The 27,929-nt window shown below is 43.7% G+C and overlaps 1 protein-coding gene across 2 annotated transcripts; it reads left to right on the top strand.

The window, feature by feature from the left end:
- On the top strand, positions 1–26,858 carry YBX3 (Y-box binding protein 3). 2 transcript variants are annotated; one of them, XM_030321710.1, is made up of 10 exons: positions 1–505; positions 4,679–4,742; positions 5,791–5,824; positions 8,316–8,405; positions 9,952–10,074; positions 14,744–14,947; positions 20,999–21,096; positions 23,177–23,348; positions 24,046–24,145; positions 26,285–26,858. In XM_030321710.1, exons 1-9 carry the CDS (start codon positions 241–243, stop codon positions 24,109–24,111), a joined length of 1,116 nt encoding a protein of 371 aa, XP_030177570.1. In that variant the 5' UTR covers positions 1–240; the 3' UTR covers positions 24,112–24,145; positions 26,285–26,858. The 2 variants fall into 2 exon arrangements, with proteins under 2 accessions (XP_030177570.1, XP_030177571.1); XM_030321711.1 differs by lacking the exon at positions 14,744–14,947 and having other exon boundaries at positions 7–505.
- Positions 26,859–27,929: the final 1,071 nt, after the last annotated feature.

Below are 27,929 nucleotides of genomic sequence, written 5' to 3'. Positions count from 1 at the left end.
AAAAACTTGTGCGGGGCCATTTTTGGGGCAGTAAGATCGAGCGAGGAGCCCAGGAGCGAGCGCGCAGCCCGAGAGCTCGAGCCGCCTCCGCCGCGAGACCCCACCTCGGCCGCCGCCGCCTGCGCCGCGAGAGCCGCCACCGGCCTCCCAGAGAGCGAGCCCCGGCCGCCGCGACCTCCAGCCGCGCCAACCGCCGACCAACCGCCACCGAGGTGCCCGAGTGAGAGCAGAGGAGGCGGCATGAGCGAGGCGGGCGAGGCCACCACCACCACCTCCACCAGCACCACCCTCCCGCAGGCTCCGGCGGAGGCGGCCGCCGCGGCCCCCCAGGACCCCGCGCCCAAGAGCCCGGTGGGCAGCGGCGCGCCCCAGGCCGCGGCCCCGGCGCCCGCCGCCCTCGTCGCAGGAAACCCCGGTGGGGACGCGGCCCCCGCAGCCACGGGCACCGCGGCCCCCGCCTCTTCAGCCCCCGCCGGCAGTGAAGACGCGGAGAAAAAAGTTCTCGGTGAGTCAGGCCCCGGAGGGTGGGGACCGCTCCGAGTGGGGCGGGCGGCCGGGCACGTGCGGGCAGCGCCCGCCGCGTTTCCCACCGGGGGCGCCGGAGTGACAGCAGGGGGTCCCCAGCGCCCGGGGCCGCAGCCCGCCCGCCCTGTGGGGCTCCCGGGTGCGCGCGCGCCGCCCTGCGCTCCTCCCCGCCCGGTGCGCGCCCCTCCCGGTCCCGGGCCGGCGAGCTGGGATCTTGACTTTTGTCACCTTAGGCGCAGGCACTGTGGCACCTTCCCGTAGTGGGGGGGCTACCTCGGTCCAAAGAGGAAAGGAGCGGCGGTCTGGGAGCGAGGACGCAGGGCAGGGATGGCCGTGGATGGAGGGGAGGGACAGACACGTGGGACGGGCACCGTGGAGCCCTCGCTGGGGATCGGGGGTGAGGGGAGGATTTCCCCCGGGGGGGGGGGCGGGGGAAGTGGGGGCCGGAGGACGGGCAGGGCAAGGTGGAAAGGCTTCTTGCTGAGAAGGCTCAGGTGTCTGTCCCTGACGCCCTTCCCACATGGGCACGGGAAAGACGCCATGCTTCTGTCGGCCACATGCCGGCGAAGGGGTGTTGCAATCCTCTCCGGGAAACTTGGGTCTCGGTCCTACGTCCTCCTCCCTCCCCGTGCCCACTGCTGCGCTCACCAATCGCTCACGCGTATTCTCCTTCCCGGACTGTGGGAACGCGCTCGGTGCAGCAGCTGAAAAAACTTGGTCGATAGCGTGGGTATGACGTTTGTTCAGAACACCCTTATCTTGGGACTTGTAACTTAGCAGAGCAGGTGGGAAGAGGTCTCGTTCAGGTTTGTGCGGGCAGAGCCTTCGAATGGTTTTCTGTGGTCCTTGTTGGCTTCGTCTTGCTTCAGCGTTTTCAGCCCTTCTGGAACGCCCTGTGAGGCCTTAAGCGGGTTTATGAAGCAGGTGGGTGGTGAAGAAACCCTCCAAAGGGTGCGTGTCTATGTCAGTCGCTCTTTTAAACAGGAAAGTTAAGAGATGGTGTCGGATGCTTCGGAGACATTTCCAGTGTTTGGGGCGGGGCGGGTTTGATCTGTCTGAGCCTTGCCTGCCCAATTTCGTGGGAAGAAAAGCGAATAATGTGAAGAGCGTGTAATACAACAGTTCCATGTTCCCTACCTTGAGAGGCCGGTTTCCTTTTTTTTTTTTTTCTTCCTGGGGCTTTTTCTCAGTTGCTGGGGAGCGGCATGCTAAAACTAACCTGTGTAGGTTAAGAGAGAAACTTGCCCTCCTCTGCACTGACAGCCTGGAACCTGCTTGGGATTCTTTCTCCCTCTCTCTCTGCCCCTCCCCTGCGCGCGCGCTCTCACTCTCAGAAAAAATAATAGTAATTGAAAAAAAAAAAAACAAAAAACCCCCACAACTTGCTCTTATTTTGCTGGACTAAAGGGGTACTTCAGTCTAGTCAGTATTCTGATTATTGTTTCCAACAAATGTTTCTGGGAGCACTTCTGTGCAGAGTGAGAGAGACAGCCTCCCGCTTTCCAAAGCAGAGTTAAGATATACTCTTAACGGTAACTTATTTTGTGGACAGGAACTTTTGCAGGTTTTCCCTTGATCCTTGTACCCTTCTGGATCTCAACTGAACTGCTGGATATTAAACTAAAGCAGGCATCTTGAAAGATGAACAGAGAAATTAATTCTCTTAACCACCAACTGCTATTAAGCCTCTCCCGCATCCCAGGTGATGAGTCTGGAGGTCTTGTATCTTTCTGCTGTAACTCCCAACTCTTAAAATGAAGGATGGCCTTCTACATGACATTTCAACACTGGCTGTCCCTGCCCAGAGTGTCCTGCCATCTCCTTCCCTCTGCCAGGCAAACACAGGGGTGCCTAAAATGTGCCAGGCACAGTGCTGACTGAAATGGAATTCTGGTTTTGGAGTCTTCATTTGAGTTCCTACAAACAGTCCTTAGCCTCAGTGGATAGCCATAGGCCGGAGAAAGTGGTTTCCCCGGGTGAAAGAAAACTTTCCTTCTAATAAACATTATGGAAGCCATATGGTCTTCCTCTGTCCCCCCTTCCTCCTTGTGTATGTGACGTGAGGGTATGGTTTTAAAGCAAGAAGTGTGCATGAATGTGTTTGACCCTGTGAAATTGTTGGGAGTGTTGGTGGAATTAGGAAAATTTAAAAACCTACACTGAGGAGTCAAAATAGCCTTCAGCCTGGTTTGAAGTTAGACTTGAAAACCATTTTTCATCTTTTTTTTGCTGTTCTGTTAGTATTGCCTTTCTAATCAAGATTATTCCTTTAAAAGAGTTCCTGTCTTGGGGCGCCTGGGTGGCGCAGTCGGTTAAGCGTCCGACTTCAGCCAGGTCACGATCTCGCGGTCCGGGAGTTCGAGCCCCGCGTCAGGCTCTGGGCTGATGGCTCAGAGCCTGGAGCCTGTTTCCGATTCTGTGTCTCCCTCTCTCTCTGCCCCTCCCCCGTTCATGCTCTGTCTCTCTCTGTCCCAAAAATAAATAAACGTTGAAAAAAAAAAAAAATAAAAGAGTTCCTGTCTTTATATTGTCCTAGGTCATTAATTTTGGGGCAAATGACAGGAGGCACAAAAACTCTATCACTTGAAATAACTTAAAAGTGTGACATAAAAGCCTATGGTTTATCAAAAATGGGCTCCTCTGTGTACATTTAGATCTAAAACATAATTTTTTTTTTCTTTCTTCCTTGACCTTCTAATTTCTAATTAAATGGTTTAAAACCGAACATTCCAAAGGTTCAGTCTCTTCGTTGGAAAGATCTTCCTCACTTGGAATTAGAGCTGGAGATTGCTCAGTCAGTGATGGGCTCTGAATGACTTTGGAGGCATAGATAGAGCTGGGGTTTTTTTTTCTTTCCTTTTTTTTTTTTCTTTTTACAAAGAGAGCTAAAATACTTCCTTAAGCATATCAATATAGCGAAACTCAGAACTGGCTCTGTCCACAACAAAACGAGTCCTAATTACTAGTTTAGTCTTAAATTTGAAAACTGAATCCTCATTGTTTATCCTTGGAAGTTATAAAGTTTGTATGTCATAGAGAAGCAGCCCTAGTAACAGTTAATGCTGTTGCTTTCATTCTTTTCTAAGCGTTTTTTTTTTTTTTTTTTTTTTTTGTTAGGTACTGTATTGTCAGATTTCCTGTTTCATTGAGTCTTGATAATCGCTTTATGCATTTCCTGAATTTAGACATGGGCATTTCCTAGAGGTTCTGAATTTGACATTCACAAGTGATTCAAAGGAGTCTTCTCAAATCATACTCGACGGCTGACATAAATATGAATGTACGAATTACAAGTTATAGGACCATCCTGTTCATTTAGATTCCTTCTCTTCAATTCTGTTGAAGTCTGGCATGGTACAGAAAGGGCCCTACTCAGCGATGGAAAGTAGAGACATTCAAGTTAAAGAGGGAGATTTTGTAAAAACAAAAACAAAACCCAGAACACCCAAAAAAGGATGAGTTTGACTCTCCCCAACTGCAGGGAGCAGGGTAAACAATGAAACAGAAGCCCAAATTCATCACTATGGTTTGGAAAGGCCTGTTACCTCCTGTCTTGGGGTGGTGAGTACAGAACGGGTTGAGACAGCATCAGTTCTATTATTACTCTTGACTCCTCTGATAGGCCCCCATCTGGCGGCTGGACAAGCTACTTTACGTCTTTGTAGATTAGCTAGTAACAGGGAGCTACTATTTCACTTACTAAAGTTTGCCTAATCTCAAAGTGCAAAAGTGATGTGTTAGGGTCATTGGTACTTGACCTTGTTCGTCTGTCTACATTCTCATTTCATTAGACCCTTCTTTTTGGCACCGGCAAAACTTTTCCATGCGAAAACTTTAATCGTAAAGAACGTTGTTTGTTTTTTCCGTGATGTCTTTCAATTTGAGTTATTGCAGAAATGTATAGACTTTCCGACCACTCCTTATGACCGTACTGAAACGTTTAACGAGGAAGAAAGCTGTAGGCTTCTGGAAAGCATTTTCCTATGGTGTCTTCCCTTGCTCCATTTTCTTTTCCTAATATATTTTAGAATTAAGCCTTTAATGGTTTCCTCGGGTATGTTTAGGCTTTATATAATGCTATCAAGACCTTAGCGATATGAGCTTTATCTCTTTGTAGGTCAGATACTAATTTATCTGCTTAATCTTATTTTAGCCACCAAAGTCCTTGGCACTGTTAAATGGTTCAACGTCAGAAATGGATATGGATTCATAAATCGGTACGTGCTTGTATCTCCGTACATGTTTTAAATGCATGCTTGCTTTGTGGCACCAGCAGTTTATAGATCCTTGACCAGACTTTTTAAATGGCTTGTGTAAGTTTTTTTGTTCATTTTGTTTTCAGTTGATGGCTGGAGTAAGTTTTAAGATGTGTAAGCACTGTGACCATTTTCCTTTCTAAGCTAGTGGTTATTAAATATTAATTAAAATACACTTCCAGATTATGGATAAATGACATGTTTTTAAACATCCAGTCATTAAAAGAAAATTGAAGGTGAGGGAGATAAAAGAGACATGGGAAGGGCCTTAGGACGATTGAGACCCTATCTGTAATTTCACAGATGGAGAAATGGAGTCTTAGACTGGTTAAGTAACTTTCCCAGGGTCACACAACTAGTGAGTAAGTAATTGAGCTAGATCTGTAACCCAGGTCTGGCCCAAGTCCTGCGTAGAAAGTATAGTGTTTTCTTTAAACGACGGTAGCTTCTAACCCTATAGGAAGGAGAACGCAGCTGTGGACTGTTGGCAGTCTGGTGATGTTTTTACGTGATACAGTCATTCGCTTTGCCCCCCCCCCCCTTAAAGATTCCTTAATTTCTTCCTTATCTGATTTGGTGGGGGGGTGGGGTGAGTTAGGGCAGGGTGGTGGGGAGGGTGCTGTTTTAGGTTTCAGTGTAAGGAGAGCCTAGTTCACAGCTGTGCCCTGTCCTTTTACCGTCTTGCTTTGCTTTTTACTGGGAAGGAAATCTCGGGCTCTGATTACATTCCACGTGATTTAGGAGGCGATGAGAGGGAAGGGATGTTTCTGTAGATTCTGTACACTTGGATCTAAGCACTGTGGTAATGTGGAGGAGTATGATGGGGATCTTGCAGGTTTGGAAGTTTTTACCAGGGACCGATTCTGGCCTTCTGAGTTAAGTTGAGGAGAAACAAAGATGTATGTTGCCTTTTTTGAAGTCTTGGGATCTAAACTCATAAAACATCTGTTCTTTTAAGTTTTTCCCCATATCTAGTACTTTCATTTGTGAACTTTTTGTCTTCTAACAGAAATGACACCAAAGAAGATGTGTTTGTACATCAGGTAAGAGGGATAATAAATGCTACATTTGCTGTGTGAAGAGACGGGTGTCTGTGATGTGCTCATGTCCCTTTTCCAAGATGAAGTCCTGTAAACCATCATTCCACTCTAAACTCTTTGCACGGTTTTATTCTGGCAAGAGAGCTCACTTGCACATTTTAAGATCGGCAGATAAACTCTTCTGTCCCATCATTTTAGCCTTTTATTTTTGCAGTCGAGCGAAGTAATGCTCAGACCAGTTGCTAATTTTTAAAGCCTTTGACTCCTTAGCAGAACTCTGTTCCCGTGTTACCATCTTATTTTCCTGATTTTGTGGTTCCCCTTCCGTGTTTGGCTGGAACTGATGTGGCTTTTGCCTGGGTGGGTGTTGGTTTAAAGCTCTTCTCCCCGAGTGGCTCTGACTTGAAGTAAATAGCGCAGCGAAGCAGATGGTTAGGGTGTGTGTAGCCAGGACATGAGAAAACTCCCCAATGCCCGGGATAATCCTCACTCCTGTAAAAATGAGGCATGGTTAGCACATGTCCGGGTCAAAAGGTCCACATCCCTTTGGATTCGGAGATGTAGGAGATGGGTAAAATATGGGAACCATGGGCTTCTTGGCTACTGATGTCTTTGTCTTTCTTTACATTCCTGGCCTAGGATGCTCTTTATTTCATTATGCAGCCTGGACTCGTTTTACAATACAGGTTAAAAGAAGAGATGCCTGCCCTCGTTGTTCTTTTTGTATATTTATTTAATTTCCAGCCAATTGTCTCAAGTCTGTGGGGAGCTTAGTGTGTAACAGGAAAATACAGAGTCAGGTACTAAGACCAGTACCTACCTGCAGGGCTCTGTGAAGCAGCATCTGGTTTTCTTTGGTTTTGTTTCCTTCTGTTTTGGGTCGTGGGCAAATTGGGGTGGGAGTGGTGACTGGGGAGAGTAATATCTAAGATTAAGCTCTCTATTGTGGTTTCTGCTGTTTATGTTTCTGCTTGACTGGATGTATTTCAGTTGTGCCTAGATAATTTGAGATTTGTTGTTGTTGTTGTTGAGACCCAGTGACCTTTAAAGTTAAAACAGACTGAAAGAAAGTGTTGCTTCTCATACCTAGAGGTTAATAGGTAGACCTTTGGGGTTAAGCAGTCTGTGTTTGACAGCTACATTATAGGGACCTCACAAGTTTGTGTCCTGGTGGCCAGCATCATTAGCCTGCAAGTCTATGACCTGATTCCAGCCCCCATGAGGTTGCGTGGTGAGTCACCTCCATGTGTTGAGGCCTGCCCCGTTGAACAGGAAAAAGGGAACGAGCGGGCAGGGAGGGGCTGTTTTTGGAATGGCTGAATGTGCTAACTGCGCGCAGATATCCTGCCCTGAGCCGCCTTTCTTCCTCCGCGGGTGAGGTCTCTGTGGCATTGGCTCCTTTTTTTCCCTCCTCCCTCCCACTCAGAGTAAGGGAAGGGCTGGATTACACATGCCTAATCGCTTTATAAAATAAGGTTGACCTAGTTCCATAGAAACTCAGAGCCCCTTTAACTATTTAGAGATACCAGCAAAAGAAATGGAAATTCTTTGCAGGAATTATTCTCCCCGCCACTGACTGAAAAGGGGAGGCCTTTTCATACGCAGATACTGAGGTGCAGGTGTTTCATGCAGCAGAGCATCTCCATTAAACTTTTAATGTATTATCACAGAATTTGTAGGGATGAGTGAGATACGAATGGTGTGATGGGGAAAGTATTGGATAAATATCATGGATACAGTGCAGGGATATGGATTCCCCCTACCCACCCTGCCTACCCGCCCCCCCCCCCCCCCCCCGCAGGCTGTATCTTCATGTCTTCAGCAAAATCCCTTACCAGCTTCATTGTTTTCCTTCTCCATAAAATGGAGGAAGGGGGAGAAGAGGCCAGATTATGATTATCAGTAATGTTTCGTTCCTGAGGTAATTTTGTGTGTTCCATCAGGTGTATTTATCCCCCCCTGGCATTTTAAAATTCCTTTTCTCTAGTCTTCATCATCCCTCCTCTCCTTCGCTCCTTTTAAAATTCTTTTTGAGATTCTCTTGTCTGTAGATAGTTTCTCCACCTAAAAAGAAAAATAAACAAATAAAATAAAAAATATATGTGTGTTAAGCAGGACTTCATGAAGGCATCCCCCCTTTCCCCTCACCCATAGAGGTACAGTCTAAATCTTGGATGCCTAATAGCTTGAGGGAACTAATATTTCCAATTTCATGATCAGGCTGTAACGGAGGTGGGTACTAATTGCACATCCTGTTGAATCCACCTACCAAGATGAATTTCAAAGGATACCACAAATTAAGAAAACGCGGAACATAGTTTTGCCGTGTTTTTGTTCTGTTTTGTTTTGTTTTGTTTTTTATTACTGTTTTGAAGATCCAGGTGAGTGGGAGAGTAATTTCAAAAAGTAATAACGTATGCAGTAAACTTGCGAGATGAAATCTGTGGCCAATATTGACATACTCTTCAGTTAGAATTTTCTGTTCTCTTGACAGACTGCCATCAAGAAGAACAACCCACGGAAGTACCTGCGCAGTGTAGGAGATGGAGAAACTGTAGAGTTTGATGTGGTTGAGGGGGAGAAGGTGAGACTATCGTGGCTGGGTATCGAAGTGTGCTGGCACACGGTTTTCTTGCATAGTGAGTGGTCTCTCAGCCCCTTATGAATTAACCTTATTTTGGATTTTTGACAGAAGTGACTTTTAAGTAGAAAATTTTTGATTACTGAATACCACTATAAATGTTCTTTGATTGATTATAAAAGGAGGTTGTAATTTCTCACTTGATAAATGATGAAGAGCCCTATTTAGTTATAGAGGGAGAAGCTAATTTTTCAAAAGTTAAAGGACGTATTTTATTTCGGTACCAAATGTATATTCCAGTGTAGATTAAAATTTTATAGTATTTTTTTAATCCCTGCACCCAACATGGGGCTCCAACTCATGACCCTGAAATCAAGAGTCAAATGCTCCACAGACTGAGCCAGCCAGGTGCCCCATAACACTTATAATATTACAAATAGATAAAAGTTGCTTTGGGGAAAAAGATATCTTTTTTAAAGTTTATTTATTTATTTTGAAAGAGCATGAGTGGGGCGGGGTGGGGGGTGGGGGGAGAGACGGAGGGAATATCCCAAGCAGGCTCCACAATGAAAGTGCAGAAAGAGATCATGACCTGAGCCAAAATCAAGAGTCAGATGCTTAACCGACTGAGCCACCCAGGCTCCACATTTATTTAATACAGAAACTTAAATGATTTCTTTACTAATGTGATCCCTCAGCTGTGTTGCAAACCTGGAGTTTCAAATCATCCACCAGCAAATGCTGACCTGTAATGATCTCTGTTATCCCATCCAACTCTTAAAATTTTGTATTGCCAGGTTAATTTCACCTTCATATGTTTTCAGAACTTGAGGTTTTACAAATAGATGTTGAATGTGAAATATATTCTTTTGAATCTCTTTTGTCTGATTTTTTTTTTTTTTTTATGTTTTTGAAGCATTATTTTATCTCTTTGTCCGTAAGAGAATAAGAACGCTGAGTGTGTTTGAAGGATACTAAGACGGTCTAAAGCAGCACTACATTTGTGGAAACGATGTCTTACTCAATCCAGGACTCTTCTGTTGCTGCCGAGATGGGAGAAGTTTCCCTCTCAATAGCTCAGTGCTGGACAGAGCCACTCGAGCCCATGAAGAGCTGTTCTCTTAGTGCCTCTTAGAATAATCTAGGTTTCAGCGTTGTTCTAGGAAGATAACATCTCATTTTTTTCCCATGGAGAAATATTCTTCCTGGTCTAGCATTACTTCTTTCACAACCGCATTACATTTACCAGTGTGTGTTCTTTAAAGAGGTACATACCGTTTTTGAAGTTAGCATAACCAAACAAGAAGGGAGAGTTTAGGTTGTGTGAGCAAAGAAACTACATTTATAATCAGGACACCAAGCACCTTGCTGATCTTATTAAGACTTGGGTGTGTATTTGAGATCACGGTAGGAATTGTGGGTACGTTCTGCCAGCTTTAACATTCTGACTGTCCCAGGCTGGTTTTTTTATGGGGGGCAGGGGTGAAAGGGGTTAGCTGAGTTAGCTTCTTTTGATTTTGAGGCCGTCTTTGTTTGTCTTCTTCCTCAGGGTGCAGAAGCAGCCAATGTGACTGGACCGGATGGCGTTCCCGTGGAAGGGAGCCGTTACGCTGCTGATCGGCGCCGTTACCGACGTGGCTACTATGGCAGACGCCGTGGGCCTCCCCGTAATGTATGTTGTCTCAGTGCCCGAAAGAGTTTTCACGTGTAAAATGAAGTATACATACCTGCAGCAGATAAATGTATCTCCTCCCGGAGGCACAGAATGATTTGGTTTGGGAAGGGAAATTTGTAGTGCCCAGAATTCATCCACAGCCACAGGTCTCTTCGGAAACTTGCCATTCAGAAGTTGTATCCGTTTGTACGTATTTGGCTGCAAGTAACAGACAACTATCTTTTAAGAGGGAGGGCTTAATTAAGATAGGCTGTGCCAGGGTCGTCAAAAGGGCTTTCTCTTTATTTGGCTCTTTTATCTGGCCAGAACCTGGTCATGTGGCATTCACTGGCAAAGGGGAACGGGATTTCCATGATTGGCCCAACGCGGTTCATCTCTTGGCACCAGCACTGTTGACCTCTAAGAAAAGAAGTGTTTGGTTGGCAAGGAGAATGGGGGATAGCTCAGGAATAGGCAAAAAACCCAGCACTGACCGCAGAAGTATTAATTTACCTCGATTAAGTAGCTGGTTTATTCAGCGTAGCATTTTCCCATTATTTTAAAGTAAAGAAGCAGTAAGTGATACTCCAGATGTTTAGTTCTCTAAATTGGTAACAATCCAGGCGAAAGGGTTTACAACCGGGTCTGTCTGGAGCTTACTTAGAAGGCTCAGTTTGAAGCACGCTCAAGGCACCCAAAAAGAATCCCATTCATTTGTGGTCATGAGGAGCCTGTTAAATTTGAGTCATTTTTTGAGGTTTCTAGAATTAGTACTTGGGATTGGCACTTACAGAGTAAGACTCGAGATGCTTTGTGAGCCCTAGACTATGACTTTGCGTATCATTTGAGGAAACCTTTTGAAAAATGTCACCAGAAAAGAAAGTCTGCAAAATGAGAATGATTTATTATTATGCTTTGATAGATTTATATCTTTCCACTTACCTTAATGCTTTCCCTCTTCATTCTGTCATCTTCACACCCTGCCTAAGTTGATTTTTTTTAATGTTTGTTTATTTACTTTTGAGAGAGAGAGTGCGCACACATGCAAATGAGTCCGGGAGGGGCAGAGAGAGAGGGAGACAGAAATCCCAAGCAGGCTTCCACACTGTCAGGGAAGAACCTGACACGGGGCTTGATCTCATGAATTGTGAGATCATGATGTGAGCTGAAATCAAGAGTCGGATGTTTAACCGACTGAGCCACCCAGGCGCGCCCCCCCCCCCCCAGATTGGTTTTTATTAGCTACCTGATGACCTCTTATTTTTCTCTTTCTGTATTTTTCTTTTTTTTATTTTACTGCTATTTTATTTTTATTCTTTTTAAGTTTCTATTTTGATTTCCGTTAGTTAACATAGGTGTTACATTAACATGTTTCAGGTGTATCATCTAGTAATTCAACAGATGCATACATCACCGTGTGCTCATCGTGACAAGTGCCCTCCTTCATCCCCATCACCTATTTCACCCATCTTCCCATCCCCTCATCTAGTTTTGTATTTTTCATACCCGTGTTTTGCTTATCTTACTGATTTTTTTTTAAAGTTTATTTATTTTTGAGAGAGCACACACATGCGTGGGGATGGGGCAGAGGGAGAGAAAATCTTAAGCAGGCTCCACACTCAGTAGAGTCCAACGTGAGGAGTCCAAGGTGGGGCTGGATCCCACGACCCTGGGATCATGACCTGAACGGAGTTGGACGCTTAACCGACGAGCCATCCAGGTGCCCCCCTTATCCTGTTTGATTGTTTTTTTTTTTTTTTTTTTTAACATTTATTTATTTTTGAGACAGAGAGAGAGAGAGCATGAACAGGGAGGGTCAGAGAAAGAGGGAGACACAGAATCCGAAACAGGCTCCAGGCTCCGAGCTGTCAGCACAGAGCCTGACGCGGGGCTCGAACCCACAGACTGCGAGATCATGACCTGAGCTGAAGTCGGACGCTTAACCGACTGAGCCACCCAGGCGCCCCTCCTGTTTGATTGTTAATAAAAACCTGTGCCGGAGGTGGCGAGTAGGAATGAGCTACTGTAGCGTTTATTATATAGCATGTTAACTTTTCCAAGTTCATCAGATTCACAGAACTCTGGTTGTGATGGCAGTCGACCCTTGAAAAACACGTGTTTGAATTGTGTGGGTCCACTGACAGCAGGTGTTTTTGGTAAATACAGTACATGAATATAAATGTATTTTCCTTATGATTTTCTGAATAACATTGTCTTTTCTGTGGCTTAATTTGCTGTAAGAATACAGTGTATCATACACGTAACACACAAAATAGGTGTTAATTGACTGTATGTTGTCAGTAGGCTTCCAGGAAACAGCAGGCTTTTAGTTGTTAGGTTTTGGGGGAGTTCGAACACATGGGTTTTTGACAGCGTTGGTGCCCCTAACCTTCTCGTTGTTCAAGGGGCAACTGGATTTTGATTATTACGTGAATTCAGAAGTAAAAGCGATAGAAAAACGTTAGCAGTTTTTCCTTAAAGACTTTCCTCCTCAGCTGGAAATTGCAAAGTCCTGCGTGTGAAAGATACTTAGAAAGAAAACTTTCAAAATTCTGAAAGTACGTGTAAATGAAGGTGTTTTTTTTTTGTTGTTTTTTTTTTATTGGGATGTCCTGACATCCTGACAGCTTATTGAGTATCTCTCAAGAGCATGTTTGGCAAGGGTGATGCCATTATTCCTATTTGGAAAGATAATTAATGAAAGATTTGGCTGTATAAAACTCAAAAAGATATAGAATAGCCTAAAAAGAAGAATAATGCAGTCTCACACTTACTATTTTGGTGTATGATTTCTATGCTAATGTTTCTTTTTTACTTTTTTATGCTAATATGTGTTACGTAGTTGTAGATTGTAGCTGGTACAGGTTTTATGAAGTATACAATGGCTGGATTTTTCTGAAATTACTGGAGGCGATAGCTGAAACTTTCACCTTTTGGGAATTTAGTTGCCTGTGTGGCTGATTCTGGAGTGTTCTCAATCTTAAATACCCTCACCCCCAAAAGAAATGGGTCATTATTTTATTAGTTTTTAATTTATTCATTTTTGAAAACTATAATTACTTCCCTTGACTGTCTTTTGTATTCGCATATCTATATCCTTTAGTGTAAGATTTGAAATAAATTCTTTGAGGGATGTTTGGCTATTTATGTTTTTATATAAAATATTAGTATGTGATATATAGTAGCTTAAATATAGGAAAAAATGTGGGGTCGGTAGTTTCCTTTGTTAATAAGGCCTATATTTAGAAACTGCCTGTATCTATTACTTACTACTATAAAAGTACCATTAAAACTTTATTCCAAAGCCTATAAAGAAAATCATGCTGTAAGTCAGTGGTTCTCAAACTGACTGGTTTTTGGACCCATTTGTATATTTAATTATTATCAATGATCCCAGAGGTTTTATGTGTGTTTATATCTGTTAGCAATTAGAGCAGACATTTAAGAGATATTTAATTGATTGTAAATAAGCTCATTACACATAAATATAAATAACATTTTTAATGAAAACTAGGCTTTTATTTTTATTTATTTTTTGATATTTTTAATGTTTATTTCTGAGAGAAAGAGAGCAGGGGAGGGGCAGAGAGAGGGACAGAGGATCTGAAGCAGCACAGCCCAATGCAGGGCTCAAACCCACGGACCGTGAGATCGTGACCTGTGCTCAAGTCAGACACTTAACCGACGGAGCCACCTAGGCGCCCCTGAAAACTAGGTTTTTAAATTGAGTGAGAAGAGTGGTGTTGCTTCATATTTTTGCAGATCTCTACTAGGTTTAATAGAAGCCAGCTGGGCTTTCGTATCTCCTGCATTCAGTCAGCTAAGAGGCTCTGTGTCCCTGTGGCTGTTTGGAGCCTCCATATACCCATGAGAGAATAAGAGTGGAAAGGGCAAATAGTATCCTTGCACCATTTTGAGAATCGTTTGAACTGGGTACCCGCCCCCTGCCTCAGAAAGGTTTTTGGAGACCCCAGCCACACTTTGAGAACGGCTCTAGGAAGGTGGGACTCTTAGGACAAAACTGTTAACACCACACAATGTTTTTTTTCTTGCTTTGCCCTGACTCTGCCCCATTGGATGGCAGATGTTGGGAGACACACATTAGCTGGAGCTATTAAACTGTTAACAACCTTGTACATGTTTTCTTTGGTTGTTCAACTGATGATTCACCAATTCTTTTTTTGAGAGAGAGAGAGTGAGAGCATGCGTGGGGGAGAGGAACAGAGGGAGAGAGAGACCAGAGGGGGAGGGAGGAAGGGAGGGAGAACGTGAGGCAGGCTCCACACTCAGCACAGAGACTAACGGGCTCAATCTCAGGACTCTGGGATCGTGACCTGAGCCAAAGTCAGGAGCAGGGCGCTCATCCGAGCCACCCAGACACCCTCCCCAGCCCCACCGTTATTCACCAATTCTAATGAGATGACTCGTCAATTCATTATAGATTGATTGCTTTTGCTTTTCTGCTTCTTAATATTTTATCTGCCCAGATCGACTTTAATCTTAATGTAGTTTATCCCAGGTAATCACACGATAACCTGGGTTAAATGCATTTTGTCCGTATAATAGAGGGGATTATTCCCTTTGGGGGAGATTTTGTTTTTCCTTTGGTGATATTCATCCTGAGCAGTATTCTTTGGTTCTGTCCTTGCTGAAACTTCTTCTGAATCTCTGTTTCTTTGCTTGCTAGTACGCTGGGGAGGAGGAGGAGGAAGGGAGCGGCAGCAGTGAAGGATTTGACCCCCCTGCCACTGACGGGCAGTTCTCTGGGGCCCGGAGTCAGCTGCGCCGCCCCCAGTATCGCCCTCAGTACCGGAGGCGGTTCCCGCCTTACCACGTGGGACAGACCTTTGACCGTCGCTCACGGGTCTTTCCCCATCCCAACAGAATGCAGGTAAAATTGCACCTGGGACTTTTCTTCAGCCGTCCTCACCCCTCCGTCCTTCCTCTTCCTCCTCCTCCTCCTCCAACACCAGCCGCCGGAAATCAGACCTTGCTTGTGGCTTCCTGATGCTCCAAAAGCTGTGAGGCGAGGCCTTTAGTCTGCTCTTTCGGAGCAGCCATTCTAGTGACATTTTCAAAAGCATAACCACAGGAGCCATGCCCGTAATTGGGCACCCTGGGGAACACGGGACAGTTTAAAGTAGAGAGACAGGTGGTTATGCGTTTTAAGACTTTGAACTCTGAAGTCAGCAGACTTGGATTTGAATCTTGTCTCTGCCAACTTGAGTCTGTGAGCTTTTGCAAAAACTGAGTTAATTCTCATCCATTGAACGGGCATAATAACGTACCTCTTCCATGGGGTCATGGTGATTAAATCAAAGGCGAAGATATTTAGCTCGGTGTCTTAGGATAGAGGAAATCTATAGAGTTTTTAATTTGCATGAGATGGTGTTAGTAAGAAAAGCTATGTAGATGGGGATTGTTGATGAGTTGTTATTCTCCTTTTTTGCTGAAAAATACTGACAGAGCTATTGTGAACCTGACCTATAATCGATAAACATTGTAACAACTCTGCAGTTCCCCAAGAAACTTGGAAAACTTGGCATAGGACATGATTTTTTGTTACCACTAGCTATAACTTTTTCCTCTTAGTGTCCTTGGTTTTTGTTTTCTGTTTTTCCACGAAGTGTTTTGACTGAACATTATGTTCAGTCTGTTCTTTGCTACCCATCTCTTATCCCCTCATGCATGACTATGTTCTTTCTACATTGCTTCTTGTTATTTCTCTTCTACTCTTTAACAGCTGTCCCTGACGAATGTGCTAAAAATAACGAGTAGACTTGCATATATGGAGAGACTGGGTACATGGGGCATAGTAGGTTTCTTTAGGGCAGCACTCTGGGCTTCTAGGAAATGAGAACAGGAAGAGTCAGGGAGATTGTAATACACATTTATTTTTAGGGCATTAGTAGTACTTTCCTGAAATAATCTTTCTTAGTATTTTGCACATCCGCACGTATCTTTTTTTGAGAACACGATTCTTTTCTATGTGGTTTAAAATAAAGTATATTTTACCTTAGGAATTGAAGGTTCAGAGCAAAGGGATTCTTCAGTGCTATGTAGAACATCGTTTGCAGAAGCTGGTTGAAAACTAGTTTTGAAAAACATGTGCTTATTCTGATAATCACCTGGAGTTGTTTTAACTTGAGCTGACTATCTTACCCATTCCATATATGAAATAAAAGCTGTCCTTAGATTCCTTCAGTATTTTTAGAATCTTTCTAATACATCCCATGCTTGGATGTTCAGACACTAAAGAAGTCTGCTTAAGGCAATCAAGAGCATCAAATGAAAGTCCCTAAAACTCTCTTCCATAATAGCTAGGCTAATGGTTTAAAAGTATAGTGAGATCTCTAGGATGTTAAATATTGAGGTCAAATAGAAAAGTCTTTGGAAACATTTTTTACCGTATAAAAACCGAAACTGACACAACAGGGGAAAAAAAAATGATAATATACAGACCAATAGAATTTCCCTTCTGTACAAAGGACATGATATAGCATGATACATCAGTGACCACACGACTTCTGGTTTTTCAAAGATAATACCTATCTAGCTTAATTTGAATTTAATTTCCGCTTGGAAATTAAGTCGAATCGGTTACTGAACTAATAGCAACATTTTGTGTCTCTGAGAAAAGAACTGTATGATAGAGAAAAGGGAGCATGAATTATTTGGCACTGACGAAGTGGCAGACGTTTGAAATCCGTTCTCGTTCAGTCTTCCCTGTAGCTTTATGAAATTGGCAGTGGTTTCCATATTTTTGTTGGTGTTGTCACAAATGAAGAGATTTTCATATTCTAAAAAATGGGCAACTTGTACCTAAGGTCCTGCGGCAGAAAGTTGTAGAACTGGATTCAAACTCAGCCTCTGCTAATGCTCTTCCCGTTCCACAGTTCTAGTAAACTCTAGCCCTTCACACATGCTAATTGCTTTTCCTGTCTGCTTTTTGTGATCAAGGTTCCTGAGGAAGCAGCAGCTTGGCCTGTTCAGAGAACTAAAGGGAGGCTCCTGTGGTGACAGTGTGGGCGAGGCCCAGGGGGGTAGGACATGAGATTAGGGCGATGTCTTAGAGCAGATAGAGCATGTCTGGTAGACTGATAAGGACTGCTGACCTACTCCAAATGTGATGAGAAGCCAGTGAAGGGATCTCAACAGGGAAGACACATATTTAGGAGCCCATCGGACTATTTATGGAAGCTAGACCACAGGAGGCAGCAGTGGACGTGGGAGAGACCGGCTGCTATAATCCCTTGTGCGGAGATGGTCCTGCCGTGGATGAGAGTACTAGCAGTGGGGCTGTGCTCAGTGGTCACCTTCTGGCAATATTTTAAACCTAGACGTGACGGCATCTGATGATGGAGTGAATGTGTGGTGTGAGGCATAAAAGATACCCCTGTGGTTTTTGATTTAAGCAAATACAGGAAAATAATAAAGATTGGGTTTAGGGGAAAGGTGAAAACCATCTGGAGATCTTCCCTCCCCCTCTGCCCCCCCCCTGCGGCCCCCGCCCCCCCCCCCACGTTAAATTTTACCTCCAAGTGGAGATGTGAAGTAAGTAGGCAGAAAAATAAAACGCAGCCAAGAGGGAATATGCGGCTCGGGTTAGGAAGGTATAATTTTAGATAAGGTGGCTACAAAGTCTTTGGGCTCATGTTTGAGAAGAGACCTACGTGAAGCGAGGGAGCGAGTCTTTTAGGTCCTGGGAGAAGCCACGAATGGCCGAGGGAAGGGCAGGGACAGAGGCCGAAGAGAGCCTGAGGAGGGCAGACGAGACCAGGTGCGAGTTTGAAAGGTCTGGCGCAGGATGGGATGAACTCCAAAGTGGGTGTAGGTGGAACACTGATCCTAGGACTGAGTCCTGGGCACACCAGCTTCCTCTAAGATGAGGAAGATGAAGAGTCTGGGATGATGAGAAGGAGCAGATAGGGAGAACATATTTCCAGAAGGAGATGCCGTGTCAAATACTGAGGAGGAGAGGAGGGAGTTAGACTGCGAGTGGATTCCTGTTGTTGGTAACTTGGGAGTTAGTGGCCCGGTAAGGGCAAAAGTCTGATTAGCATGAGTTCAAGAGAGGGAGAAGAGGTCTCCTATTCTCCTTTGAGGAGGTTTCTGTGGTGGTTAGTTAGTGGTGGTGGTTTTCCTTCCGTCTGTCTGTAAAGGAACTCAAATGGGGCAGTAGCTGGGAGGAGGCTATGGGGTCAGAGCAGGGTTTTTGTTTTTGTTTGATTTTGAGATGTAGTGAGTTCTCTCCTGGCCTCCCAAGCCCTCTCTTCACCAACAACTTTGTGAAAGCCGTTATAGGTGGACAGATCAAGTATGCTCTACGTGCACACACATATACCCACGTTTATATATGTGGAACTCGTGCTGTGTGTGTGCATATATGTATTTGTATATGTGTGTTCCTTATTTCTGTCTCCAGAAATGGCCTGAAATCAGTGACTCCTTAATAACATTGAGCATACCTGTCCTCCAGTGTTTTGTTTCTAAATACCATTCTCCAATAAAAAGAAGCTCTCTTGGAGAAGTGGCTGATTTCAGAGCTGGGCCAGAGAAAGTACAATATGAGCCCGGAACATCTTGTTGTGCCAAAACGCAAGAAAGTACTCAAAGAATGTTGGAGACATGTCAGAGGGACAGGAGCCAGTTTGAAAGGGTTCCCATTGGCCAGTAATGATAGTAACAGATTATAACTCATTGAATAAAATAGAAAACCATGAGTCTATGCAGATATAAATACATAAATGGATATGTTGAGAACTTGATGAGGAATGAAACATTTACACACTCTGAACGTACTGCTCCAAATCCTCACTAATTACAAAGAGGAGAAGAGTAAACGTACAGCAGAGTAGGCTTGCCAGATACTACCTTAACTACTTCTGAACTTGAACGTTGTCAGTAACGGCACAAATTGAAACCATCTGCCGCCCAACGGGATGCGATGCGAAGGGTGCGGTGTGACTTTTATGGCTTCCCTGCCAGATACACAGGAGCTAAATCATGAGGAAACACCAAACAACCCCCAAACTGAAGGATAGCGTATAAAATAACTGGCCTCTAATTTTTAACAGCGTCAAGGTCACGAAAGCCAAGGAAATGTCGAAGAACTGTTTCAGGCAAAGAGCTAAATTCAAGGCATGGTTCTGAATGGGTCTTGGCCATCAGGGACATTACTGGGACAACTGGTGATACTTGAACCGGGCCTGAGGATTAGATCTTGTACTTCCAACTGTTTTGTAAGTTTGTGATTATATTGTAAGAATTGCAAAAGATGGGTGCCCTTTCAGCATGTTTATGCACCTGGATGGAAATGATGGAGTAGAGAAGGGGGGAAAAGAATACAGTGAAGGGGAGGAGGGATAGAGAGTTTAAGTGTTCTAGGAGGTGAGAGAGGGGTTGGCTTTGGATATGAGCATAGACCACTTACCCAGGGTTAGGAGAGAGAAGAAAATGACAGCAAACACGTAGGTGGGTAGATTTGAGAGTGAAAGAATGTGGAAATCCTTTGCCGATGGCTTTTCTTTTCCTGGTGTAACATGGAGAAGTAAAGGATGTTAGTGTTGAGAAAAAAAGGTTAAGATGTGGCTGTGTTATAAAGAATTTTGGAGATGTCTGGTGGGTTTTCTTGTTTGTTTTTAGTTGTCTTTTCCTTTGGAAGTTCCACAGTAAATAAATTTTGTACCCCCAGTTTGAAATAAGTTCATCATCAAGGAAGTATGATTTTATTTTTTAAAAGATTATAATTAAATGCAAAGAGATGGAAGGAAGCAGTCAGAAGCAAAGGTGTTAAGAGGTGTGGGAAAACGTTTAAATGTAGAAACCATTAATGGTTGAAGGGATACCCTGTTCATAGAATTAGTGGATCTGAGTTTGAAAGCGGGAAGAGATTCTCATTGCTCAAATGTAGCCTATCATTCTCTTTCTTTTTTTTTTATTTAAAAAAAAAATTTTTTTTTTAACGTTTATTTATTTTTGAGACAGAGACAGAGCATGAACGGGGGTGGGTCAGAGAGAGAGGGAGACACAGAATCCGAAGCAGGCTCCAGGCTCTGAGCTGTCAGCACAGAGCGCAATGCAGGGCTCGAACCCACGAACCATGAGATCATGACCTGAGCTGAGGTTGGACGCCCAGCCGACTGAGCCACCCAGGCGCCCCCCCCCCCCTTTTTTTAATGTTGTATTTATTTTTGAGGCAGAGACACAGAGCATGAGCAGGGGAGGGGCAGAGAGAGAGCGAGACACAGAATCCGAAGCAGCTCCAGGCTCTGAGACGTCAGCACAGAGCCTGATGCGGGGCTCGAACCCACAAACTGCGAGATCATGACCTGAGCCGAAGTCAGACGCTTAACTGACTGAGCCACCCAGGGGCCCCTCATTCTCTTTTCTTTTATAATAATGGGTCCTTTTTTCTTTTTCTTCATGGTAAGAGATGAATGAAACATTTCAAAGTGTTTAAATTAGTATTATCAAATAAGACTAAGAGCTCTGTGACACACAAAAGACTGTTGTAGTAGAAGTAAGTTTTTCTTTCCTATCATTCACAAAGATCTAAATCATTGAACAGTTCACTGTTAAAGTTGAGGGTTCTCAGCTTTATTATGAAGCATTTTACTTTTTACTTAAAAAAAAAAAAATCTGATGGGGCACCTGGTGGTTCAGTCGTCTAAGTGTCCGACTTCGGCTCAGGTCATGGTCTCGTGGTTCGTGGGTTCGAGCCCTGCGTCGGGCTCTGCGCTGACAGCTCAGAGCCTGGAGCCTGCTTCGGATTCTGTGCCTCCCTCATCCTCTGCCCCTCCCCCACTCACGCTCTGTCTCTCTCAAAAATAAGGAAACATTAAAAAAAATTAAAAAAAAAATCTGAATGCAACTGTGTGCTCTGTGTCTCTTCTGTCTGGTAGTATGACATTGACTTTCGGGTCTGACTGCCTTCTTGTAGGCTGGTGAAATTGGAGAGATGAAGGAGGGAGTCCCAGAGGGAACACAACTTCAGGGACCGGTTCATCGAAACCCAACTTACCGCCCAAGGTACCGGAGGTATGTGACATTGCTCCCTAACAGCCAGTTGAAGGACTTGAGAGAGACAGCATAATGGATGAGACTGTTGGGGGCCTGTTTTATGGATCTATTATTGGAAGATCCATTGGAAGAAGTGGCTGCTTCGACTGGAGGTCTAAGGATTAGAGGGACTCTGCAGTGTGTTTTCCAACAGCCATGGGGCATGTCCCCCCTATTTAACAAAATATTTTGGTATCCTTGTGCAAAACCATTGGTTTTTTGGGTTAGCTGTGATATGGTATAGATGAATATTAATTTTTTTGTTCTATTGAATGAAACAAACAGAAAATTAATTGATGGGTCGTTGTTCAGTGGCCATGCCAGAGAAAGGAGGAAGTGAGTGCCAGCCAGCGTGTGGGGTACTGAATAGTCCCATCACCAAGGCAGTCTGGGGGTTAAGTCAGGCTACAGATCAAATTGTGTGTACGTTCCCACCTTGAAGTTAGTAGCTGTGTCTCCTTTGGGAGGTTCCTGGACTCTTAAGACTTACTTACCAGGTCTATAAAAATGGACATTAAGGAATATTTTACAGTTTTTAAAAGTACTAACGAATCTAAGCTAACGGTACCTGGTGTATATATATAGTAAGCCCTCAGTAAATATTAGATACTGTTACTACACCACCAATGGTATTCATATTAGTGAAGGAGTAGGTTTTTGTGCTTCATGCCTTGTGAAAACTGAATTGAGCTCGACTCCCTCAGAACCTTTTAAAGCTCTTTGTATCATAAGCCTTCCTATTCCTTTTCCTGGTCCTTGATGTAAGTGAAGAAAGTAGACCTTCACTCCTGATCAATATTTATACCACCTGGAGGTTTGGCAACATGGGTTTATTGAAAGGAGAATATATTATTTTGGGAAAGGATTTATGCCAGTCTGTGTCCTTTTCCTCACAGGATTCATTCCAGTTGTAGACATAATGACTCTTAACGATTAAATACTAAGAACTTCCAAAATAAGAGGTTTCACAGAAGTGCTTTAACAAAAACAGAAAGGAGACAGTGGTTCCATCCCGGTCAATCCCTGGCTGTGTGATCTTGGGAAAGTTACATTTGACTTTTTTCGACCTGTAAAAAGCAGCATTTCTCTACGGTCCATCCAAATACTTAACCTCTCAACACCTCTTGATTTTTCTCACTAGAAATCCAATGTACAGAATTAGCATTGAAATTAAATGTTTAGGGCGCCTGGGTGGCGCAGTCGGTTAGGCGTCCGACTTCAGCCAGGTCACGATCTCGCGGTCCGTGAGTTCGAGCCCTGCGTCAGGCTCTGGGCTGATGGCTCGGAGCCTGGAGCCTGTTTCCGATTCTGTGTCTCCCTCTCTCTCTGCCCCTCCCCCGTTCATGCTCTGTCTCTCTCTGTCCCAAAAATAAATAAACGTTGAAAAAAAAAAATTTAAAAAAAAAAAAAAAAAAAAAATTAAATGTTTAACCCAAAAACATACCAGCACAGACTCTGGCACGAAGTAATGTTAGAGTTCCTTCCGTGTTTAATCCCTCCAGGCTCCACTAAACTCAGTTCATGGAGGGCAGGTACCAGGAGCCACTCTTCTTTTATAATTTTACTATCTGTGCCTGTCAAGTGCCTGGCAGGACCATGATATGTGTCCAGAGTGTGTTTATTCACTACAAATAGGTATTCAGATGAAGAGGGAAAATGGTGGGAAAATAGGCTTTTTTCCACAAAATCTCTGCTCCATTTGCTGCAGTAGCCTGTGTATAATTCTTTTTCTTTTGTTTGTTTAATGTTTATTTTTGAAAGAAAAAGTGTGAGCGGGGGAGGGGCAGAGAGAGAGGGAGACACAGAATCCAAAGCAGGCTCCAGGCTCCGAGCCGTCAGCACAGAACCTGATATGGGGCTCGAACCCACGAACCGTGAGATCATGACCCGAGCCAAAATAGGGAGGCTTAACCGACTGAGCCACCCAGGCGCCCCAAGCCTGTGTGTTCTAGCAATAAATACCGATCACTTGACTTCTTAACCTTCAAAAGTAAAGATTATTCTTGCGGCCCCCTGTCCTGTTGCACTGTTCTCTTTTCTTTTGCATTCTCTGCTCTAGAGGCCCTCCTCGCCCCCGACCTGCCCCAGCTGTTGGAGAGGCTGAAGATAAAGAGAACCAACAAGCAGCCAATGGTTCAAACCAGCCATCTGCTCGCCGTGGATACCGGCGCCCATACAACTACAGGCGTCGCCCCCGTCCTCCTAATGCTCCTTCACAAGATGGCAAAGAGGTAAATCCAACCAGCCGGAAGGGGATGTTGCCACATCATCCTTAATCACGTCAAACTTTATTTAGTATTCCATCCTAAGTGTGGTTTGATAACCTGCCAACTGGCAATCATATAACCTTTTATGTTATCGTTATATTACATATGTATTTATATTTACAAATCATATAAATGTCTACTACTTATATATTAAGGTAATATGTATGTAGCATTTATAGGTATTCTATATATAATCTGTATATGAAAGATAATATAATATTTTTAATATTTTAGTTAAGATCTATGCATCTATATATTATGGAGAAAGAATGCCCTGTACATAACATAAACAAACATTTGAATTCAACTAGCTATCATTCTCTGAAAGGATTATGCATACTAATGGAGATTCAGAATTAAAATGTTGAAGTCAAACGTAGGACAGCATTTACAGAGAGGAAGGTCTCTCTAAGCAAGTATTAAAAGCAATTGTGTATCAGAGACTTCGTTGCGGAGAGTGGTGGTGTTTAGTTGCCATTTATTGGCCGTTCTTCTCTGATACTAAATTTTGACTCCCACTTAAGAATAGTTAATTTTGCAGAGTGATTTACCTTCGTAAGCAGGAAGATCCCAACTTTTGAGACCTTTTAGTCTTGAACTTTCCATTGTCGTCTGGGTCGATTCATTTCCGGACTGTGGTTTTGTTTTGTGTCTTACTTAGACCAAGGCAGGCGAAGCGCCATCTGAGAACCCCGCTCCAGCCACCGAGCAGAGCAGTGCTGAGTAACACCAGGCTCCCCAGGCACCTTCACCATCAGCAGGTAAGAGCTCGGGCAGCCCGGGCCTTAGAGTTGATTTTTTTTTTTTTTTTAATGTTACTCATTTTTGAGAGAGAGAATCAGCATGAGCGAGAGAAGGGGAGAGAAAGAGGCAGACACAGAATCCAAAGCAGGCTCCAGGCTCTGAGCTGTCGGCACAGAGCCTGGCACGGGCCTCGAACTCACGAGCCATGAGATCATGACCTGAGCTTAATGACGTGAGTCGGACACTTAACCCACTGAGTCACCCAGGCGCCCCTGATATTTTAAGTATTGTTGATTTCAGTCTGAGCCAGTTCTGTGGTTCATTTGGATCAGCCGTCATCTCCTTTAGGACTCCGGAAAAAGAGCAGTTTTAGTGGTTAAATATGGGATTTGACCTTACTTTGCTAGGTTTTGGGGGGCATAAGCATTTGACAGTTATTGATGGTCATGTTTTTTCTCTATAGACATAATTTTTAATATTAATACCTCTTAACTTTTGAAAGTTTTACTTTTGTGACACCTAGTGGCCAGTTTGAACAGGAGACTGATCTACAGAATAAACTAGAGTATTTTTTTCCTTCCCTTCTCCCTTTGATAACTAACATAATTGATTTTGAGGCCGTGCAGTATAATGAGCGAGAGCCAAGAGGTTTATGTACTCAGTGCGGGAGCCACTACTCATTTGCTGGGTGATACTGAGCAGTTTGTTTATTCTCTGCCCCAGCAATGTCTGCTGCTGGTAAAACAGGGATACCAACTAGACTTACTCACCAAGTGTTGTTGCAAAGATTTAGTGAGATAACATGTGTAAGGTGCTTAATCAGGGCGTGGTGAAGCATAACCTCCCCGTAAAGGTTAGCTTGTCTTTATTGATGTTTCCTGCCTTTCTGTTTTCTTGGTAAAGATCTTGGAAACTTTCAGTATAGAGGTAGAAATAGAACTAGACTGACCCAATTGTAGAGCCACTCCTAAAGGAATTTATAAGCCATAGTTGTTTTCTTTCTGGGTTTTTCACCTACTAACTCCTGGGGCTTAAATTTTTGAATATTTTTTGGTTGTTGTCCTTTGCATTAAATAAAAAATACGCTTTTAGTTAAAAGAGGCTGTAAAACTCACAGCCTTCCACCAGGTAGACATTTGCTGTGCTGGGAATATTCAGTTTTATCTCTAGGTTGTGTGGACAGTATCATAGAAATAAACTCCCTAGGGGCGCCTGGGTGGCGCAGTCGGTTGAGCGTCCGACTTCAGCCAGGTCACGATCTCGCGGTCCGTGAGTTCGAGCCCCGCGTCGGGCTCTGGGCTGATGGCTCAGAGCCTGGAGCCTGTTTCCGATTCTGTGTCTCCCTCTCTCTCTGCCCCTCGCCCGTTCATGCTCTGTCTCTCTCTGTCCCAAAAATAAATAAACGTTGAAAAAAAAAAAAAAAAAAAGAAATAAACTCCCTATTTAAATTTGCTTGCATTAACTGACTTAGAATTATGTATCAGTCATTTGGCTATAACCTTCTACTTAGTAACGTTATTTCTGGGTATTGCTTCTAAGGTAATAATCCAAAGTACAGGGCAACAAATATTTGTACTATTTATAACTTGTCTAACGTTGGGAAGTGGCTCAGTGTTGGGTTTGTTCACGTTAGGAGATATTGTGCAACCACCAAAATAATTATGAAGAATTATGGATGCCGTAGTATCATTTATTTGAAAAGGCGTCCTGATGGTAATTTTCTTTTATATAATTTTAAAAGAAATGTTGGACAGAGAGAGAGTGCACATGAGCAGGGGAGGGGTGGAGAGAGAGGGTGAGAGAGAGAGAATCCCAAGCAGGCTCTGCGCTGTTAGCCTGATTCGGGGCTCAGTCTCATGAACTGTGACATCATGACCTGAGCCGGAGTCAAGAGTCAGATGCCTAACCGATTGAGCCCTTCAGACACCTGCTTTCATATAATTCTATAAAATTTTTACTATGTACTGAATGTTCAGGTTTACACAAATGTTGTATTAAATGCGTAGGGTTACAGATCTGTAGATGCGAGAATGGATTATGTGTAGACCTTCTGAAATACTGTCTCCTGAATTACACGAAAAGCATACTTTTTGCCTTTTTATTCTTAAACTCTTGGTCATTTTGTCACTCTGAGTTTGGTTTCATTTTTTTTCCAGGTGACCTAAGAAAATTAATGACCATTAGAAAAAGAAAGCACAGAGCAGACCGTGACCTTACCAACACCAAAGAGACATGCAAGCAATAACGTGGAAGAGTCATGACCAAGATGTGGACATTAGAACGTTTACTATTCTTTATGAAACAGACAACTATGAAAGGAAAATGTCAGCCAAGTTTCCTAGCCAGCTGAGATCCGGGAATGCCTGCACACAAGACGAGAGAGCAACCTCCCCAGTTTCAGCAACCACTAGGTTTATATTTTTTTTTCCTGGTTTTTACTGTTTTGGTAATATAAATTGAAAGAAGAAATATTAATACCACATGGGGAGAACCCCAACCAAAGAAATCTGAAATATATAGTAAATGCTTTTTTTTCCCCTTTTTTGTTCATTTTGGATGCTGGTGCTAAACTTCCAAGTGTCGTGATTTAAAAAGAAATTTTTTGCCCTTCTTATTTATTTCTAGGATGAGGGGAGGATAACATTTTTGCTTTCTTACGTGACTTGCTAAAAATGTGCAGTATGGAGTTCCTCAAAAATAAAATTTTTACCCTTGAAAGGAAATGATGTATAATTGGAGTACGTTTTCCTGTCTTGGCATATGTTTTGTCTTCCCCCTGTTATGCCCAGAATTCATGATCCCCAAAGACCACTAGGGAGCCGAATCCGATGCAAAAGCAAAAGAGCCTTTATTCGAGCTAGCTTGAGCTCAATCCCCTACCTGCACCGACGCAGTGGTGAGATCCTGGGGAGAGAGAGCGAGTTTCAAAAGCACAAAGGTTTTATTGGGGCCTAGGGGCAGTTGGTGAGGTAACAGCTGTGGCCTCAGCCTATTGGCTGGGGAAGGGTCGGTGTCCTGTTACGCAGGTCACCGGGTGTGTTTTGATCAGGAAGTTTGAGCGGGTGAGCGGGAGGTTACTCAAGGGGAGGAGGCGTGGTCTAGGTGAAGGACACAGAACAAGATGGAGTCGGCCGGCGTAGGCCCGCCCTTTCACCCCTGACTTGACTCATGTAATAGTAAACTCCGCCAAATGGAAAGGTGCGTTAGTGCCATTTGGTAAATGTAGGCAAATGAGCTTGAGATCGTGAGATTCCTCCTTGAATGTACAGCCGGGAATGAACAAGTTCACGTTGGGGTTTGGCAGTAGGTGTGCTTTGTTTGGTACTCTGTCTCTTGAGTAATCTTCATTGAGGTGACCTGATGGCATTTAGGTTAACAGTTTTCTTTATATAAATGAAAGAATGGGTAGTTCTAACCTTGAACTCCCAGCCCGAGGTTTTCAACACCCAGCTGCTGTGTCGTATGTTTGTAGGTCTTTCAGAAGAGAGGAAGAGGGGCTCTTTCCAACCGCATTACAGATTTCTTCCCGCAGGGGAATATGGTGCCTTCAAGCTGAGAAATGTTACACTATGTCAATCAGTGCTATGCAATTACTTCTTAGATACACTGCACAAATTACGGATCCTTTACATCAGGTACATTTGGAGCCCCAGGTTTGTGCCAAGCACTATTCTAATGGCTGGGAGGGAACAAACCAACAAGAGATTCTAATCTCTACGAGCTTGCATTTTAGCAATACAGGGAATAAACCAATACGTAAACGTGAAATAGAATGTCAGGTGGCAATAAATAATTGTAAAA

This window comes from Lynx canadensis, chromosome B4, assembly GCF_007474595.2.
Source record: "Lynx canadensis isolate LIC74 chromosome B4, mLynCan4.pri.v2, whole genome shotgun sequence".
In the NCBI taxonomy this organism is placed as follows: domain Eukaryota; kingdom Metazoa; phylum Chordata; class Mammalia; order Carnivora; family Felidae; genus Lynx; species Lynx canadensis.
The sequence above is the reverse complement of the archived record's forward strand: the minus strand, read 5'-3'. Positions and strand labels throughout refer to the sequence as shown.

Excerpts from the sequence above, each read along its gene's own strand:
- YBX3 (XM_030321710.1), top strand. The coding sequence starts at position 241 with ATGAGCGAGGCGGGCGAGGCCACCACCACCACCTCCACCAGCACCACC. Across the intron at positions 8,406-9,951 it reads ATGTGGTTGAGGGGGAGAAG|GGTGCAGAAGCAGCCAATGT; the intron begins GTGAGACTATCG and ends CTTCTTCCTCAG. Across the intron at positions 23,349-24,045 it reads CTTCACAAGATGGCAAAGAG|ACCAAGGCAGGCGAAGCGCC; the intron begins GTAAATCCAACC and ends TGTCTTACTTAG.